This window comes from Anolis sagrei, chromosome 5, assembly GCF_037176765.1.
Source record: "Anolis sagrei isolate rAnoSag1 chromosome 5, rAnoSag1.mat, whole genome shotgun sequence".
NCBI classification, from domain to species: Eukaryota; Metazoa; Chordata; class Lepidosauria; order Squamata; family Dactyloidae; genus Anolis; species Anolis sagrei.
The window spans coordinates 190,853,629-190,874,408 of NC_090025.1; the positions used below are offsets into that span (position 1 = coordinate 190,853,629).

General features: G+C 42.9%; 1 protein-coding gene across 1 annotated transcript in view; it reads left to right on the top strand.

Annotated features, from left to right (window-relative positions):
* Positions 1-19,717, top strand: part of MKLN1 (muskelin 1) — a 116,848-nt gene extending 97,131 nt beyond the window's left edge. Inside the window, exons 16-18 of the mRNA XM_067469347.1 lie at positions 2,294-2,396; positions 8,170-8,224; positions 12,619-19,717. Coding sequence (XP_067325448.1) covers positions 2,294-2,396; positions 8,170-8,224; positions 12,619-12,740 — 280 coding nt within the window. The 3' untranslated portion in view covers positions 12,741-19,717. The remainder of the gene's footprint in view (positions 1-2,293; positions 2,397-8,169; positions 8,225-12,618) is intronic.
* The last annotated feature ends 1,063 nt before the right edge of the window (positions 19,718-20,780 follow it).

Genomic DNA, 20,780 nt, shown 5'->3' on the forward strand with positions numbered 1-20,780 from the left:
AACCCAGGAACAAAAATCGTGTACGTAGTGTTATTAACAGATTACTGTATATGCCACTTTTTGTCTTAAATATGTTATATGGAGCCTAGAGATATTCACATTTTCTCACTTTTGCAGCGGTCCTGTTCCTCTGACCTCAGTGAGAGTGTGGGGTCAGCTCTAGTTCCTTCTGTCTCTAGGTCTTTGCTCCGGCCTAATCTCTTTACTTCCTAACACCAAGTCTCTTGCCTCTCTTTTTTTCTGTGGCTCAGAGAGAGAACAGCCTTGGGCTTTGGCTGGGTGGGACCTTGTTAAAAGCCCCTTTTTAAAGTGGGCAAGCCAGTGTTTTTCCAGTCGAGCTTTTGAGCTTTCTGTGGCTGTCCCGCCTACCTCAGCAGTCAGCCTAAGAGCACTCTGTGAAATGGCAGTCATTTGGTCAGTGCCAAGTAGTGTTTCATAGCTGATAATAATCTGCTTTATAAAAAGAAAATGCCAGCAACAGGGCAGGCTTACAGTTGCCCAGCAAGAAGGCGGGAACTAACCTCTCCTGAGCAAATCCTGCCAAGAAAACCCTGTGATAGGGCCGCCTTAGGGTCACCATAGATTGGAAATGACTTGAAAGCACACGACAACAACAGCAGCAGCATAAAGAAAGTAGACTGGTATTTCTTTTGTCTTTTGTGAGAGAAAAAAAAGTTCCATCATAGTTCTCTGGGTTTATATCTCAAGGGAAACATTTACAGAGCAAAGCGTTCTGATCAGGCACATTGTGTTTCTTTGGAGGGAAACTGCTTCAAGATGTTGACGCTGGGTCAAGGATGTGGAAAGAATGGCCCATTAGTTGTATGCAACTCACAGGGTCATTCTTGAGGCCTCCAGAGAAACCCAGACACCTAAAATGTTTCAAGATATTTCTGGTTAAAAATGGCAACCTATATCATCATACTTATTTTACGAGAGACATTAAAAAGAAGTTGAATTGGATGTTTACCTTCAGTTGATTTCGTATTTCAAAACCGGTGGTGGAGCATTTTTGGAGCAAGAATGTGGTGAAGCTGTCCCCTCTCCGCCCAGATGTTATTTTGAGCAAAAATAAAGTGCAGTTTCGGAGGTGGAGGTTTCATGACTAGGAGTCTATGGCCTTCCAAGATCCCATGGAGGTCCAGTGCAGACCCCTCCCCAACTCATAGCAAACCTTCCCTAAGTGAAGCTTTCTTCACTTAGAGAAGGTTTGCTATGGATTATCTAGGGGAAAGGAAAACTGAATTAGTTAAAACTAGGGAAATCAGAAGATGTTTACTTCTTGGGAGGAAAGCAATGGCCAATCTCGATAAGATAGTGGAGTAGAGACATCACACTGGCAACTAAGGTCCGCAAAGTTAAAACAATGATATTCTCCCGTAGCAATTATGGATGCTACAGTTGGACCATAAGGAAAGCTAAGTGAAGGAAGATAGATGCTTTTGAACTGTAGTGCTGGAGGAAAATTCTGAGTGTGCCTTGGACCGCAAGAAGATCTAACCAGTCCATACTTCAGGAAATAATGCCCAACTGCTCACTTCTTTGCTGCTTCAGTATGGAATTAAGTATGAAAATTATGTCTCTATAAATGGATTTTATAAGAAATAGAATGGAATATTTTCACAATGTTTGCATTCACCTAAAGCTGTATAAGACAACTTCATATATAAGTCGAGGGCATGTTTGGGGGCCTGAATTATAGACCGTGGTTTTGGAGGAAAATTCAGAGTGCCTTGGACCACAAGAAGATCCAACCAGTCCATACTCCATAGAGGAAATAATACCTGGCTGCTCACTGGAGGGAAGGGTATTAGAGGCAAAGATGAAGTACTTTGGCCACATCATGAGAAGACAGGAAGGCTTAGAGAAGACAATGATGCTGGGGAAAATGGAAGGAAAAAGGAAGAAGGCCGACCAAGGGCAAGATGGATGGATCTTGCCCTGGGGGTGGTGAAGGCCGACAGGGAGCTCTAGCGTGGGCTGGTCCATGAGGTCATAAGGAGTTGGAAGCAACTGAATGAATAAACAACAACGAAAGGGTTATAAAATTATATAGATATTTAATCACAACTACTTAATAATATAACTGCTAAATTCTTTATCCTGAAGAGTTTGCTTTGTGCCATTTCCTGGCCTATCTGAAGACTGCATAACAAAAGGATATCAATAAGGGTTTTCCTTTCTACTAATCTAGTATCTACATTCCTATAAGTACAGATGGCTCTTAAAAATAATTTATTTTCATGGCTGAGATCAATTGTACACTAAATCCTTATTTTGTGTGTTTCTACAGGTTTGAAGAGAAGGCTCAAACGGACCCGCTGAACGCCCTGAAGTACCTGCAGAATGACTTGTTTGTCACAGTGGATCACTCAGACCCCGAGGAGACAAAAGAGGTATGGGCAGGGATGGGAATTGGCTACTTTGCCCTCTATTGCCATGAACAGGGAAGAATTGACTTGTGAGAAATTGGAAGCAACCGTGATGTTGTCCTCGGTTTACACATCTGTAAAGCAGCAGACCACCAAAGTACTGGAGACCTGGTTCCATGTTTCTAGCCAGCGAATTGTTACTTATTTATTTGATTTATATCCTGCCTTTCTTCCTAAAAGGGACTGTATGCTATTACACTCATAGGAAAATATAAATGTGTAATATAGGATGATATGGCGTCTGAAACCTTTAATTTTCTTGTACTTAGATCAGGTCCTTCCTCTTTGTTTTTGAATGGTAGTTCAAGAATGTTAATCCACCGCTGCCTAGTTCGTTTTTAATAAGCTATGTATCAGGTTTCACTTTCCAATCTTCTCTTACATTTTATGTTCAAAAAGCTACTGTGAGGTAATAATGAGGACTTTTATTATGGTTTTATATACGAGAAAGATGACCCAAAATGTGTATCTAATATTTGGACTGATCTGGGTTTTCAGGCCTTTATGATAGCCCCCTTGGCATCATGGCATTTGATGAAAATGTCCTTAGAGCCCATGAAATGTAGAGTTCAGTAGAGTTAACTCTGGTAAAGGAGAAGGCGTTGCTCCACTGAGATTTAACAGGCAGGGTGAATTGATGCTTTAGCCCTTGGGTGATTGGAATTGGCAACATCAGTTTGTGATAGGCAGGAACAGGCAGGCAGGTTTATCCTGGCATATTTATGCTGCATGTTGTGTGTGTGTATGTATACATACATATACACATGTTCTAGATTGTATTGCCATGTAGTAAAGTATCCCTGCTGGCTACTGGAAGAAGGCATCATGCCATCAAGAAAGCTGCTAAAGTTCTCTTTCAGGTGCTAGTTTTCTATGTGCTGGAAGGTATCTTAAAAAACTGAAGTGACTTCAACTGGGTGATCATCCCACTGCACCCCAAAGTTTTATGGTGTAGGAAAAGATGTCTGCTGGAAGGTTCACTGGACATCAGAGGAATTTTCTTCAGTTTCCTCAATGGAAAGTGGACTCAGAGGGAGAGGCAGAAAGGTCCTTCCTCCATCATCTTTGCATCTATAATAATATCTTTATTTTTGTATCCCACCTCTATCTCCCTGAAGGGACTTGTGGCAGCTTACATGGGGACAAGCCTGATCAACATAGTTGAAATATAACACATTAAAATTTGTAAAACAGCATCATAAACAATATAAAACAAACAGATTCATAGCACAATATAAAAACAACCATCGAGCAACAACCAGTGGCCTGGAATAATAGTTATCAATATTACCATGGCCTCTATTTATTATTTTTACTTCAAACATTTGTACTCTGCCCTTCTCAACCCCCAGGGAGGAACTCAAGGCGGCTTACATCTGTCACAATTCAATGCCATTACATATAAATAATACATACTGTAGTATATATAAAAACACAGTAAATTGATTTCAAAATTAGTTTTAAAATAAAAAGTGCATTAATGAAAAGTGCAATAGTACTGGCTGTCTAGTCTTATGTAGAAACAAATTCAGCAAGCACAACACAATCAGAAGCCTGTCCATAGTCCATTTTCCATAACATTCTGATTATTACCTTTGTCAATTATCTGCCAGCTACCCAAAGGTCCCATAACCGCATTTTCAATTTCCTCCTGAAGGCGAGGAGGGATGTTGTTGACCTGATTTCACTGGGGGGCAAGTTCTGTCGCAACTCAGGGTAGTTTTCACCTTGCTCAAGACACCACCACACACCAAAGCTGTAGGTTTTGTAGTTTATTGAGAAGAAGCAAAATCAAAACAGAGAAATAAAGATGCAAAAGTTCAATAGGCAAAACAGAATCTTAAATGCAAAGGCAAAGTTCCCAAGAGCCAAAGGCAAATAACATGAAGCATAATCCCTTAGCAATGGTCAAACAAGAGTCCATGGTAGACAGATAAAATCAGGATCAAAATCCAAGTCCCAAAGAAGCCAGAAGCGTTCCACAAAAGCCAAGGTAATTCCACAGAAGTTAACAGGGAAAGAGCAACATTGGACTGACAGAAAATGCCTGTCAGCTACATTATTAAATAAGTTTCCCTGACATGAAAGCATTGCGTTGACCTTTGGCTTCATGTTTGCTGGCAAGGCGTGTGCTTCTGTGAACTCTTAATTGTAAAGAATCCTGTCTACTCATTAATTCATTATTATCTTCAAGGCTGGACAACTCATTATCTTGGCACAGCTGGGCCTGATCACCCTGGGAACCAAAAGGAGTCTCCACCTGCAGTTGGAGTTTCACTATCTTTATCTAAAGGCACATTCCTTTCTCTGGGGAACAGACTATCAACCCCGTCCGCCTCACTAACTGGAACACGTTCAGAAATCTGTAACCCATCAGCCTCATCGTCATCCAGCAGAAAGTCAGGCTCAGAAGGCCCAGCATAAGGCCCAGACAGTTCAGTCTCAGGCTCAGGCTCATACTGAGCAACAACAAGTTCCACAGGTGGGGGGCCACCACTGAGAAGGCTCTGTCCCTCGTCCCCGCCAAGCGTGTTTGCACCAAAGGCAGGGCCGAGAACAGGGCCTCCCCAGAAGATCTTAAATTTCAAGGTGGAACGTAGAGGGAGATACGTTTGGACAGGTAAGCTCTAGAAGGAAAGAGGAGCAGGAAAACAAAACTTCATCACACCTAGTTCCAGAAGCAGATGAAAGGTTCTTTAATTCCAGCTGCCACTCTCCAGCCCTCTCTCGACCTCAGAGAGAGAAGGAGAACAGGCAGGCACAGCTCCATCATGCCTAGGCCTACCTCCATCCCTCCTGCCACTGCCCAGCCCTTGGAGGAAGAGAAGAGCAGCCAGCATCGCCTGGACTTAATTCCCTCCCTGACTGCTCTCCCTTTTTCTTTCTGCTTCATGCCTTTTTAGATTGTAGGCCTGGAGGCAGGGAAACTGTCGGATCAACAATTGTAAACTGTTCTTATAGAGCGCAATGTAAGCTGATGGCACTGTACAAATAAATGATAGTAATTTCACTGGCAGCTGCTTGCCTTTCCTTTGAATGGCTTGCATTGCAAATGAAAAACTTGATTGGCAATTAATGCTTATAAATAGAGGGAGAGATATATAGATAGATAAAAATAAAATTATCTTACAAGAGTGCATGAAAACCGCTCTGACTGTTTGGGTGCTGGATGCCAAGGGAAACAAACAGCATGTACTGGACAGAACAGCTTATGACCAGATACGTGGTGAACTTCATGTGCCTTAAGTGAAAGCTTGGGAATGAGGCCGAAGTTGACTTTTATTAGAAGGACCTCCTCAATACTGCGTACTGTTTCTGTTATTGCCAAGTGTGGGATTTGCATGTTTAACAGTGACTACACCTGAGAATTGTGTTAAAGTAAGGCTGCTCTGTAATGACCGAAGCAGAGGTCAGTCAAGTTCACTGATCTTGGTTACATCAACCTACCATTGAGTGGGTCTGCAGCTGGTTGAGTGCTCCTGCTCATCAGTTGTTAATTAGTAGCTCAGTATTCGGAATGAGACCTTGAGTGGAGTGCTGCAGTGTTCTATTCTAGGCCTTGTGTTGCTCTGTATTTCTTAAAATTGCCTGAATGCAGCCTTAGGAGTTTTATTAAATTGGAAAAGAAACAAAATTGAGATGATCATTGAATACAAAAAAGGACAGAATCAAGATCCAGGCAGCCTCGGTGGAACATTACCCAAAATAAGAATGAGATACAGCAGAAGCAAAGCCTATTTATTTGTCTCCCTGCCAGGCTGAAAGATACGGATATATGGGAGAACTGGCTTGGGGGAATTACTTGTGGAAAGAACTTATATGTCCTAGTAGTTCTTAAGTAGATGTAAATCAGCATTAACATGCTGTAGCTAAAAACCTAATGAGACATTTGGTTTCATTAATGGAAGCATAGCGGCAGGTTACAAGAGGTAGAAGGTGCATCCTGTTATTTGTTACTCAAGCAACATTCAGAGGTCTTGGCCATTATGAGAAAGACATACATAACTTAAGAGAGAAAGACATATATAACTTAAGAGAGAAATCCAGGGAAGAGTATGATGGTGTCAAGAAGTTTGGAGACCAAATTGAATAAGGAATGATTGAAAAAATCTGGGAATGTTTGGTTTGGTCAAGAGGAGATTAAGAACCAACAAGGTAGTGTTCTTCAGATTCCTGAAAACCAGATCACCGATGGGTAGAAATGGCAGGGAAGGAAATCTTCCTGGAAACTTCCTAAAAGTGAGAGGTGTTCACCAATGGAGCATGCTTCCTCGGGAGTGGAGTGATTCATCTTATGAGATATTTTCAAGCAGAATCCAGAGAGCCATCTATAATAGTTGCTGAGTCTTAATATTATGCAGGCTGACTTGAAGCAGTGGGGTTGGATTACCTGTTCTTAATTAGTCCTATCCTTCCTGAGTTTATTCAACCAACTACTTTGAAAAAGCTCTGTGTGTGACCATCACCACCCCTTCTGTCATTGATTTCCATAATGCAGTGGTTCTCAACCTGGGGTCCCCAGATATTTTTGGCCTACAACTCCCAAAAATCCCAGCCAGTTTACCAGCTGTTAGGATTTCTGGGAGTTGAAGGCCCAAAACATCTGGGGACCCACAGGTTGAGAACCACTGCCATAATGTCTGTATTTGAAGCAGAAGTAAGGTTTTTTTTTAACCCTGTGAAATCCTTTCTGACTTTGATCTTGAAAGACCTGGCTGGCAAGGAAGATTCCCTTATGCCATGCTATCCTGTCCTGACTTTTTTTTGTGTCAGGCGAGACTTGAGAAACTGCAAGGTGCTTCTAGTGTGAGAGAATTGGCCATCTGCAAGGACATTGCCCAGGGGATATCTGGATGTTTTACCATCCTGTGGGAGGCTTCTCTCATGTCCCCACATGAGAAGCTGGAGCTGACTGTCGGAAGCTCACCCTGCTCCCCGGATTAGAACCACTTGCCTTTTGGTCAGCAGTCCTGCTGGCACAAAATGTAGATAAAAATAAAATTGAGTTAAATTCTTGTGCTGGCAAGACTGCAGACTAAAAGGTCAGCAGAGTGAGGTGAGCTTCTGTCTGTCAGCTTCAGCATCTCATGTGGGGACGTGAGAGAAGCCTTTGATAGGATGGTAAAACATCCGGGCGTCCCCTGGCCAACATCCTTGCAGACGGCCAATTCTCTCACACCAGAAGATACTTGAAGTTTCTCAAGTTTCTCCTGATACGAAAAAAAAAAAATCCTACCCTGACTTCCTCAGAGGATCAGGAAAGCCTGATATCCACCAAAAGTTTTGTGTAGCAACTCATTCCAGACTCTACAGAGAGCCAGATTCTCGATTTATGCCAAAGTGAACGATCCTTTCTTGCTTTTTGTTAGTTGAAGAAATAGTTCCATGCTACCAGCTGCTGTATTTCTATCCAGTCTTTGGATCCAGGATATTTCACAGGGCGCAGTGGTTTTGGTAAAGGGCTCTTTGGCTTTTGTGAATTGCCAAGGTGACAACTTAATAAATGAATGTGGTTGGGAAAGACCTGATGTAAAACCAGAAGAGAGCGGATTCCATTCCAGCAGAATGCGAATCCTCAATTTGGCCATATTAGGTCTTGGAAGGCCACCTCCCTGCTCTTCCTATACAACAAACAGCTTCGTTGTTGTTGATTAGGAAGCTTTTATTTTCTTCCAGGAACACTGAGACTTTTTTTCCTCTAAAAACTCCTCTCTTGTTTTTCCCCTCTTCCTCCTAGTTTCAGCTGCTCGCTTCAGCCCTCTTCAAGTCTGGCTCCGCGCTTGCCACTCTGGGTGAGTACAGATTCAGATCATCGGGGATTGCTGCTTCTGCAGCTGTTTCCAAAAAAGCCACTGTCTTAAATCCCCAGCAACGTCATGGGATCAGTTTCAAGCTCTCATGCGTCAGACACAGTGCGGTGGTGTTAGCCACATAAGAAGGGAGGCATCAATCAAAACAAATTACCTTCTACCACGTCATCCTGGTTGAAGGGTAGTGGTGTATGGTAGACTGGTCTCTCCTTGCAAGGAACACATCAGGCGTGGGTTATTTCAGGCCCTTCTTCTCACTCCTGGGCAGCTAGTCAAGGAAAACAACGTCATTTTAATTTTTCTCAGAACTAGAAATCCAAACTTCAGCTCCCCAAAACATAATAATCTTCCCTTCAGATTCCAAGAATGAAAGAGAGAAACCTCCACTCGCTATATCAGTGGTTCTCAACCTTCCTAATGCCATGACCCCTTAATACGCTTCCTCATGTTATCGTGACTCCCAACCATAAAATTTGTTTCATTGCTACTTCATAACTGTCATTTTGCTACTCTTATGAATAGAAATGCAAATATCTGATATGCAGGATGTATTTTCATACACTGGACCAAATTTGGCACAAATACCCAATACACCTACATTTGAATACTGGTGGATTGGGAGAGGATATTGATTTTGCCCTGTGGGAGTTGTAATTGCTGGGATTTATAGTTCACCTACAATTAGAGAGCATTCTGAACTCCACCAACGATGGAATTGAATCAAACTTGGCACGCAGAACTCCCATGACTAACAGAAAATACTGAAAGGGTCTGGTGGGTATTGACCTTGAGTTTGGGAGTTGTAGTTCACCTATATCCAGAGAGCACTGTGGACTCAAACAATGATGGATCTAGACCAAACTTGGCACAAATATTCAATATGCCCAAATATGAGTGCTGGTGGATTTTGGGGAAAATAGACCTTGACATTTGGGAGTTGTAGTTGCTGGGATTTATAGTTCACCTACAATCAAAGAGCATTCTGAACCCTACCAACAATTGAATTGGGCCAAACTTCCCACACAGAACCCTCCATGACCAACAGAAAATACTGTGTTTTCTGGTGGTCTTTGGTGACCCCTCTGACACCCCCTCACGACCCCTCCAGGGGTCCCGACCCCAGGTTGAGAAACACTGCTCTATATGCTTTTATCTGTGGCTGAGTCATCTTTGGGCTTGCCTCTGCTAAGCAGGTTTGAGCGCGTGGAATCCCTTTCCTTCCTCTTTGCCTTCCATCAAGTGACAATATTCAATTTAGGACAGCGACCCTGGCCTTTGAAGCATTGTTATTGCTGGCTTGACGGCTTTGCATCGAAGCTTGGAAAAATTATTTATTTATTTATTTATTTATTTAAAACATTTATATTCCGCCCTTCCCAGCCCAAAGGGGACTCAGGGCGGAGCACAGCATTTATACAGCAAACATTCAATGCCAGGACATGAATTCATTATATGCATACATAAACATTAAAAATATTTGTCTCAAGACTGTTTAAAATTGTCTTGATCAAAATTAGCTTCCCTGGCCCCCAGGATGGCAGCTCCCACAGTCCCATAGCCAACGTGACTGTCTAGCCAGTGACCATGCTTTGCTGAGGGATTCTAGAAGCTTCTATCCAAAAAGGGGCAGCTTTTCCAAGCTTAGGAGCCCCCAGTGGCGCAGTGGGTTAAACTGCTGAGCTGATGAACTTGCTGACCGAAAGGTCACAGGTTCGAATCTGGGGAGCAGGGTGAGCTCCTGCTGTTAGCCTCAGCTTCTGCCAACCTAGCAGTTCGAAAACATGCAAATGTGAGTAGATCAATAGGTATCACTCTGGCAGGAAGGTAACGGCTCTTCATGTGGTCACGCCAGCCACATGACTTTGGAGGTGTCTACACACAACTCTGGCTCTTCGGAGATATAATAAATAATAATAATAATAAACTTTATTTATATCCTACCACCATCTCCCCAAAGGGACTCAGGGCAGCCCAGAGTCGGACACAACTGGACTTAATGTCTGGGGAAGACCTTTACCTTTTAATCTTTTCCAAGCTTAAAGAAAAAAATGGAAAGCTAGAAACCAAAGGCAGCCTTTGAAGAGTAAATCTTGGCTTGTCTGTTCTGGAAGGAGTCAATTAAGGTGCCATATTGTAATCCGTAGGAAAGGCTCTTTTCTGAATTCAACTTATGCTGCAAGGTCACAACAGATTGTGCGAGCATAGCCTACTGTGGAAGTCCTGGCCATGAATGGTTCCCCTGATTGATCCTGGCTGCCTGACAGCTGGCCGCCTTATCTGTACAGTTGCAAGATCCCATATTCCCAGCAGTGCTGCAGAATGGGAACTGCAGCAAAGCATCTCCTATAACATTTCAGTTCTTGCATTTTTTTGAAAGGCTAGTTCTGGGACTCTTCAACAAAACAATCCCTCACATAATGTATCTAGTACAGTGCAGAACGTAGCTGCAGCTCCCCAACCCCTTTTTCTCATTCAGGATGCCCTTCCCATGCTTCCAAAGCAGCAGCACCTCATAAGCAAGTGAAATACTAACATTTACTTGGGCAAAACGCCGTAAATCACACTCAGCATGCTTGCAAGAGCATGGCGTAGATAGAATCATAGAATCAAAGAGTTGGAAGAGACCTCATAGGCCATCCAGTCCAACCCCCTGCCAAGAAGCAGGAATATTGCATTCAAATCACCCCTGATAGATGGCCATCCAGCCTCTGTTTAAAAGCTTCCAAAGAAGGAGCCTCCACCACACTCTGGGGCAGAGAGTTCTACTGCTGAACGGCTCTCACAGTCAGGAAGTTCTTCCTCATGTTCAGATGGAATCTCCTTTCTTGATTAATACTACCGTCTGGGAATAAACTTTACCATATAGTTTAAGAACATAGATTGCATTTTAAACTCATTGTTCTACATGCCTTAAAGTTATTTCTGACATATGGCAATCCTGTGATGAAACCATCACAGCGTTTGCCTTTCTCTAAAGCTAAGAGAGAGTGACTTGTCCAAAGCCATTGCTAAGTGGGTAATTGAGCCATGGTCGCACAAGAGCCCTACTCTAGCACTCAAATCACACTGACTCTCACATAAAATTATAGCTTCTGACATTGTACAGAAGGCTCATCTTGAATCACTAGCTGCAGATAGCTTTTGTTGAAGAAAAATATTCCAGAGATATTTCATTATTTTTGTAGTTATTTATTTATTTTACAGTATTTATATTCCGCCTTCTCACCTCAAAGGGGACTCAGGGTAGATCACAGAATGCATATACGGCAAACGTTCAATGCCAATTATACAATGACAAGACGGACAACAGATAGAGGTATATTTAGGTTTTTTCTCATCCTTTGGCATCTTTTGGAGACTGTGATTGGTTCCGGCCATAGGGGGGTGCTGTTGCTCCATCTCCTTGCCGAAGAGCTTTCTTTGTTCGCAAACTTTCTTCCAAAATGCCGTGCCTAAAATACCTCCCCACAATATGATTCCTATTCATCTACACACAGTGTGGTGAGTGGGGGAGCTGGGCTGAAGGTCAGGAGCTCACCCTGACCCAGCTTCAAACTGTCACCCTTTTGATTGGCAAGATTTACTGCATCTGCAGCTGGTGATTAACCTGCTGTGCTAAAGCCGGTTATCACAACCTGATCTTTGATATTATCCCCAAAGACCAGGCTGTGATAACTATATATTCTGCTTTCCACTAAAAAGTTGTATTTTCACAATAACCCTGCCAAGCAGATTAGATTAAGGGAGAGCAACAGTGTAGAACTGCATTTTCTGTGCAGGAAATGGCATCTTCTGCATGTAGATAATACTTTAATGTATGAATTCCAGAAAATGTTATAATTCAGGGTTTATTCTGCATAAAATTCACACAGGAATGCTTTGTATAGAATACAACATTTTCTGCGCTGAGAACTGCATTTTCTGTGCAGGAAATGGCATCTTCTGCATGTAGATAATACTTTAATGTATGAATTCCTGCACAGGAAGTGCAATTATCAGCACAGAAAACGTTGTTTTCAATACAAATCATTCCTGTGTGAATTTTATGCAAAATAAACCCTGAATTATAACATTTTCTGAACAGAAAGCTTCATTTCCTGCCCAAAAAACCCCGTTTGTGTTTTCCATGCAAAAATATGCTACCTCTTGTACAGAAATTGTAGTCTTCTTTGTGAAAGAAGCACATGTGAATGTTGTGCTGTTTTACTCTTGAACTGCAAACATCCCCATCAATTTCTCAGCTCTCTTAAAAAGAGTTCCAACCATTTTTCAAATAGTTTTCTTTGTGCCAGTAGACACAGCTTCTAAGAACCACTCCTTTCAGCCTCTGAACCCTTTGATTTCTCTCCCTTTGTTCTCATTTCTTGCATCTCCAGGGTTTTCTGATGTGGATCACATTTACGCCCAACGAACTCAGCTGTTTGATACTTTGGTGAACTTCTTCCCGGACAACATGACGCCTCCCAAGGGCAACCTGGTTGACCTCATCACTCTGTGACAGGGCAGCTTTCGGAGTGGAGACAAAGATGGCCAAGGAGGAGAAGAACATTTTGGCTTCCAGTATTTTTTTAAAACGGATTTTGTGTGCACACGCGTTGATTGGAGTGACTGGTGGACTTCAGCGATTGAGGACGAGCCAGCTTTGAGCGGGGCTTGATGGGTAATGCCAAATGGGACTCAGCTAATAATAATTATAATAAAAAAAGTAATTTCCGTACATCTGAAGGAGAAAACAAATTATATATTTTCTGACTTTGGGTTTATAAAGGTTGATGAACACTGACAGGAAGAAAGGAATTGTGTGGTCATCTGAGTTGTTGATACTGTCTTGGGGTCCCTGGTGTGCTGCATATCCATGACTTTTTTATGTGGGAGGGGGAGGCCTTTTTGGCTTTGTCGTTTTGTCCCAAAAAATCGCTTTTGGTTGTTTTCAGCTTTACTCTCGTGGTGTTTTCACCAGTAGCAGACACTGCTGGTGTTATGTGAAGGTTGTGTGTCTCCATGTGTGTGTCTGTCTCTCTCTGTCTACTCAAGTCTTGTAACTGCAGTGTGACTGTGTGTAGAAGAGCTGAATTGTGGTCCATTCACCTTAGAGAAGGCAGGCAGTGCCCTCTGGTGGTCCTCTGGCTGAGGAGCCAAAACATAATGCTCTGAGGGCAGAACTAAACTATCCAGTCAGGTGATGAAACGAGGCTCACCCCATGCTTGGTGAAGAAAAGCAGTGGTGGACACACAGTGGAAGGCACCTTTGACAGGGGAAGAGCCTGGCATTGCTGGATCTATCCCTCTGGCAATAATCCTCATGACTCTCTTTGAACAGAATAATAGAAGAGAGTATATAAAAACTCTGATATGCACCTTTTTTCCCCCTCCTGTCTGATTTCAGAGTCAGGGAATACGCAGAAACAATGCTGGGAGAGAAGGAAGTTTCCTTTATTGGGATTTTTTTTCTATGTGAAGGAAGGGAAAGTATGTTCTCTGTGCAGAATGACTTTCCTTTCCAAGCCTACCATCTCTGTTTTGCCGTAATTGTTTGCTTGGAAGGAGATGTGTGTGGGCACGCATGATGTCTTCCCTTGTTCAGTGGTACTTTTTCCACGGCAGCCTTCAGACGCAGGATCCGTAGACTCAGATCCTTGATTCTTCTAAGTCCTTCATGTTAGAGGCAGTTTGTCATTTAGTCTCTTTTCAAAATTAACTGAGAATCATAGAATGTATTTATTTATCATGTCAGGGGCAACCAGACCATTGTATTACATTTCTAACAGAACAAAACAAACAAACAGATTAAAAAAAACACAAAGTTTGCAAACTTGGTAGTTGATTAAATGTCCTTTGACCAGTATCTGGCCACTTGGAGTGCCTCTGGTGTTGCCGCAAGAAGGTCCTCCATTGTGCATGTGGTAGGGCTCAGGTTGCATTGCAGCAGGTGGTCAGTGGTTTGCTCTTCTCCGCACTTGCATGTCGTGGATTCCACTTTATAGCCCTGCTTGGGTTGGATGAGATTTTGTGGGCCATCCAGTCCAACCCTGTTCTGCCAAGAAGCAGGAAAATTGCATTCAAAGCACCCAATAGATGGCCATCCAGCCTCTCCTTAAAAACCTCCAAAGAAGGAGCCTCCACCAAACAACTGCACCACTTGCAGCTTTGAAGTTCTGCAAAGCATAGGGCCTCTGTGTTTGAATTCCCTTCCTTACTTACACAGTTGACTGCTGACATTTTAATGGGAAAATAGTCATTCATGGTGCACACCATGGACTGTGGCAAGCAATTTGTTTGTTGCTTTTGTCATTTCTTTCTTTGCTCTTCAGGCCCCTTCTTCACTGTCTAAACCAGGCATGGGCAAACTTCGGCTCTCTGGGTGTTTTGGACTTCTATTCCCACAATTCCTAACAGCCAACTGGCTGTTAATAATTGTGGGAGTTGAAGTCTAAAACACCCGGAGGGTTGAAGTTTGCCCATGGCTGCACTATAACCTCTGAACTTCTTCTTTATCTTCTGAACACTGTTCAATAAAGGGCTTCGACGTAGCTAAGCTGCACTTAAATGGTTGTGAGTCCCTACTAAGATGCAAGCCAAGGTCTTCCATAAACTATACAGATCAGGAGAGGACAAGGTTGTGGGCCACCAGCTGTTCTTGGACTATGGTTCCCACCAGCCCTAGCAACAGAGGCCATGGTAAGGAATGCTTGAAGTTGCTCTCCAAGAACAGCGGCTGCACTTCACCTTCCTTGGCCTTGCTACTATCTTATTCTGTTCTTGTCATGCTCTTCAGATTGGTAGATGTGGCTCTCCAGATGTTGTACAACAAGTCCCAGTCTTCCTCTCTGTTGGCTAGTCTGGCTAGGGCTGATTCCCAACGGCAATGGGAGAGGCATATATTTCGTACCCTGTCCTGGAGACATTCACACACAGGCTTTTTCGATGTGGGATTTATCATGCTCTCAGTGATGTCAACTAAATTGAGGTGAGACTTCTTGTTTCCTCCTTCTCCATGCCTGCCTTCCCCTTGGTCACCAGCCTCAAGCTGTTCTATGACAGGAAAGGAGGGAAGGTAATGTCTGGTAATGTCTGAATTCACCTCTCCATAACAACTGAAAATAGATTTCCCTCACAACAGTGAATGGTGGAGACCACAAAAGACTGCAGTGTACGCTTGTGTGTGTGTGTATGTGTTTGTGTGTTATTATGTTGTTTATGTTTTAGGACAACTGTGACTTCAAATGAAACCTTGAGCTGCCTGACCTTCTCCAAGGAAATCTGTGGAATGCACATTGGACTGGAATTGAATCAAAAATGTGTGATTTTTTTTAAACTGTGTGCTAACATTTTTCTTAATAGCTGGTGATACAGCTGGGTTATCAACCTTCAGGTGCTGTTGGACTGAAACTCCCAGCAGACTAGCCAGTTGCAAGGAATGCTGGAAGCTGCAGTCCAGAATCATTCGTAACCGAATGTCTGGGGACATATTCCTTCACTGATAATTTATATAACTTCATTGTGGGTAGATATCTTTTTAGTGGGATGATTTGCTGAAATATAAGCAGGAGAAGGCAATCTAGTTGATGAAACCATCTTTGTGTGCTGAACACCTTAATCCAATGGCTCTGTGGAAATTCATGCTTTGTTAAAACATCATAGTTAACTATGGCTCGTGGCAGTCTTCCTCAATCGGATGTCTTCCAGATATTTTAAGCTTCCACCCCCATTTTTCTTTACCATTTGTCATGCTGATGGGAGATAACTTTTGGAGAGAATTAAGGGAGAATGACTGGCTTTTAGTGGTATTTGCAAACTGTAATGAACTCCTGCCTCACAACTCCCCCATCTTGCTGCACTGCAGCTGGGCCTTTGGAAGCTTTTCCTTTTCCTTTTGGTTAATGTTTATTTGCCTCTGGATCTGACCAGAGATTATAATTCATGGAAATAAGACAGCTTCACATAAACTAGGGTTTAAAGTTGGTTTGTTGGTTTGTTTTGTGCTTGTGTTAACCCACAATCCCTGGTTCAAGCAAAGGTCCAAGCTTGGGGACATACTACACGAGACACTTTCCTAAATATTTGTGGATCAGGGGAAATTTAAGGAAAGTGCAGTTTGCTGGTTTATCATGATGACTGGATTGGACTTTGAAGTGATTGACCTTCGGCAGAGAAATCAGGTGACCAAGTGCCTATTTTTAAAATCGCAATTCTTCTCTTCCTCCCTTTCTCGTTCTCTCTCTCTGCATTGTGTGGACCTTAGGTAATTTTTGAAACTTTTTGTATTTCAGATGAATTTTGCATTTGTCAAGTGTGTTGCGTGTACTTGCCAGTATTGCTTTTGACAACTAGACTGTGTTATGAAATTGTTTGTATCTTCACCACTGAAGCATTATTGTGTGGGACGGTGGGGAGGAAGAGTTCTCTTTGATCCTAAAACATTTGTCCAGTTGCTCCTCTGAGGATATTGAGACCTGTGTTTGAGGAGGATTTCTTTTCTCACTTGTGAGACTCTCTTGGCATGGCATGAACCCACATTTTATTCTTAGTAGTATGCATGTCTCTTCATAACATATTCCCATTCCCCATCATGTATGTTTCTTTCTGTAGGATGAGAGATTAATTTCAAGTTGATTGCGGTTCTTCCCACAAAGCGATCCCTGTCCTTTGGGCAAAGGCTAAGTGGGCAAAAGTAGGCCTCCAGACTCATGATATTGCTCAAAGATGCCTGTTGGTACCAGTTTAGGGGGGTATAAGCCAGATGGCATCTTGGTTACATCTTCAAGGCATGGTGGGATTCCAGATTTACTAGCAGGGCCTGGAGAACATGCTGGTTTTGGATTATAGCTCTCAAAATCTCCTGGTCAATGTGTGGCCAGACTGACTGCAGGATGCTGAGAAACCAGAAACTACAGCTATTCTTTTGTAGTTTGGAGCCAAAAGTCTTGGGGCTTTCTGAAATTCATTGGGGGTTCACAAAATTTAAGATCAATCACTTGCAATAAATGACAAGATTGTTAAAAAAAGCAGGGGCTACCATTTTGCTTCCATACTTTACCTGGAAGCTTCCAGAGATGTCTAGCATATCATTGTTGGATGCCAAATACCAGCCTAGATGGTCCTCCACTTTGGCAAGCAGGCTCTTAAGACTACTGGGTGGCTTGTTAGGAGTCCTTATCTGTTGGTATAAGTGAGGAAAACCGCAGAAAATGGCAGTATCTGGTGCCTGCATGTGGCCACCCCATCACCGACTGAACTTCTGCTGTGTCCCAGTGTCCATTATTGTTCATAATTCTTTGGAAGGGGAGCAGTTGATGGAAGGATTTGGGCACAATTGTTGTGAGTCTCAATGAGGAAAATGCCACCGGGAGGGAAGGAACAGCACCCACTGTTATCCAGAGGAATGTGGAATGAGAAAAAGAATTAGGAAGTGAAATTGTGGAAACTTAGCAAGGGACTGAGGGACAGAAAATAATAGGTATGATTGAATAAAATTCAAACTACCTGCTAAAATGAAAAACTGAGAAGATAACAGGGTTGGGATAGTTTTGGTTGCCCTCTAGACATGCTGGCCTGTACCATGGGCATCCTTTACCTGAAGGAGAAGAGGACCACATGGAAAATGTCCTGGACACACTACCACCACCACCTTCTTTCACAACTCCTAAGCTATCAAATAAAAACAAATTGATTTACAAGGTGCGTACCTCATTTGTATGCTCTGCTACACTTCTGGTGCAGTTCTATCCATGCAGTGGTTAGAATTGCATTAAAATTGCAGAGTGGATCTTGTATTTTGGTCATCTCAGTTGGCTGGCCTTGTAGCTCAGGAATGGTTGGATGCCTCCAATAATAATAATAATGATAATGATGATGATGATGATGATGATGATAATACACAAAAGCACAGTATGTCACAGCAAACGAGACCTATATGCTGGATTTAATATCACAAAATCACAAGTCAAACACTTCCCAAGCGTCTAGGACTGTGTGATGTATTTTCAAATGATGCGCGCAGATCCAAGTAAGGTGGCCTTTTACAGTTGACAGATTGTGATTTTGTCTATGTTTATTGTTTCCAAATGTCAGCTGAGATCTTTTGGCATGGCACCCAGTGTGCCAATGACCACTGGGACCACCTGTACTGGTTTATGCCAGAGCCTTTGCAGTTTGATTTTGAGGTCTTGATAGCAGCTGAGTTTTTCCTGTTGTTTTTCCTCAATGTGACTGTCACCTGGAATGGCGACATCAATAATCCAGACTTTTTTCTTTTCCACAATAGTGATGTCTGGTGTATTGCGTTCCAAAACTTTGTCAGTCTGGATTCGAAAGTCCCATAGTATTATTATTATTATTATTATTATTATTATTATTATTATTATCAGGAAGTTCTATACCACCTTTCTCTACGAACCCAAGACGGCTCACAATATCATTAAAATATGCAAAGTACATAAAACCATTAGCTAAAACAGGCCATAAAAGTTATGTAATGCCCCCCATAGCATCAACCATAAAGAGTTAAATTAAATTACATTAAAACCCCACTAAGATTTCCTCTGGATCTGCTTCAGTGGTTCTCAACCTCTGATCCTTTGGAGTTCAGCTCCCACCATTGACTCGCTGGTGGAATCTACTGAGAGTTAAAGCCCAAAACAACTGGAGGATAATAGTTTAGAAGCCCAGAGGGGTTCACCAAAAGTACATAAAGATCCAAATTTGTAAGCAAGAAAGCAACTTGATATTTAAAAAAGACAAAATTGAGGATAGCTTTATTGGGTCAGGAGAATGCTTCCCTTCTGAGATATATTGATTAGTGACTTTCTCTTTACACAAATATGGTGTGAGGTGTACCACCTGTAAGCTATGAAAGATGCCAATTGGGTGCCATAGGAAAGGCATTGCTAAAGGTTCATTTCCCCATGGATTAGGCCCATTTGCTGTTTTGTCTGTTGCCGTTAAGCATCTTGTTTTCTACCTCCTGAATCCTTGTCACCCCCTGACTGGGTTATCGTTAGATCCAAGACAATGACTCCTGTGGCCAGACCATTGCATGACTGTTGTACTTCCTTTACGTTGGGAGAGCGGGACATAAACTGGGAATGTGTTGATGACTTGAAACTTTCTGCATGGAGAGTGGGGCAGACTTTCCTCCTACAGCGACGTTTCTGAGGATCCGAGAGAAAGAGAGGTACCTCGAGGACAGTGTTGTGCCACGCTCCCTTCCCTGCTTTGTCCGTCGCCATGGGCCACCTTCCGATTTTCCGTTCTCCATTTGCAGTATTAATAACGGCGCCCTGGGTTCTCGGCCCCTTTGCCCCTCCTGTCTTGATGTGAGGTGAACGATTGTGATCCCAGGTTGAAGTAGTCTGTAACAATTCCTTTGGAGTGACGAGAGCAAATTACCTATGTAGAATTACGCTGTATGTAATGTATATACGGAGAGAGAATGTATTTTGTTCATTTTTTTCTTAATAAAAAAAATCAAGCCAGTCTTGTGTTCTGGTCATATTAGTTGCTCCAAGCAACTGGGAGAAGCTTGGTTTTACTGCTTGGTTGAGATACTTTTAAGAAGTGTGTCTTGTTTGCAAATTTTGTAAGCAGATGTTGTTCATTCGTTCAGTCGTCTCCGACTCTTCGTGACCTCATGGACCAGCCCACGCCAGAGCTCCCTGTCGGCCGTCACCACCCCCAGCTCCTTCAAGGTCAGTCCAGTCACTTCAAGGATGCCATCCATCCATCTTGCCCTAGGTCGGCCCCTCTTCCATTTGCCTTCCACTTTCCCCAGCATAATTGTCTTCTCTAGGCTTTCCTGTCTCCTCATGATGTGGCCAAAGGACTTCAACTTTGTCTCTAGTATCTTTCCCTCCAGTGAGCAGTCGGGCTTTATTTCCTGGAGGATGGACTGGTTGGATCTTCTCGCAGTCCAAGGCACTCTCAGCACTTTCCTCCAGCACCACAGCTCAAAAGCATCGATCTTCCTTCGCTCAGCCTTCCCTAAGGTCCAGCTCTCACATCCGTAGGTTACTACAGGGAATACCATGGCTTTGACTAGGCGGATCTTTGTTGCCAGTCTGATGTCTCTACTCTTCACTATTTTACCCCAGATTTATATTAAAGTGAGGCATTCCAGTCTAGTAGAAGCAGATATCCTCATTTGGAAGAATTGTTTGTTGAATCAGAAGTAGGGTTCCTAACCTAGCAGACTCAGAGTTGGAAGAGACCGTGGGCCATCCAGTCCAAACCCCTGCCAAGAAGCAGGAAAGTTGCATTCAAAGCATCCCCAATAGATGGCCATCCAGCCTATTTAGAAGCCTCCAAAGAAGGAGTCTTCACCACACTCCGTGGCAGAGAGTTCCACTGCTGAACAACTCTCACAGGATGTTCTTCCTCATGTTTAGGTGGAATCTCCTTTCCTGTAGTTTTAAGCCATTGCTCCATTGCTCCTGGGCAGTAGAAAATAAGCCTGCTCTCTCCTCCCTATGACTAGGTGAAGGTAAAGGTTTTTCCCCTGACATAAAGTCCAGTCATGTCTGACTCTGGGGGTTGGTGGTCA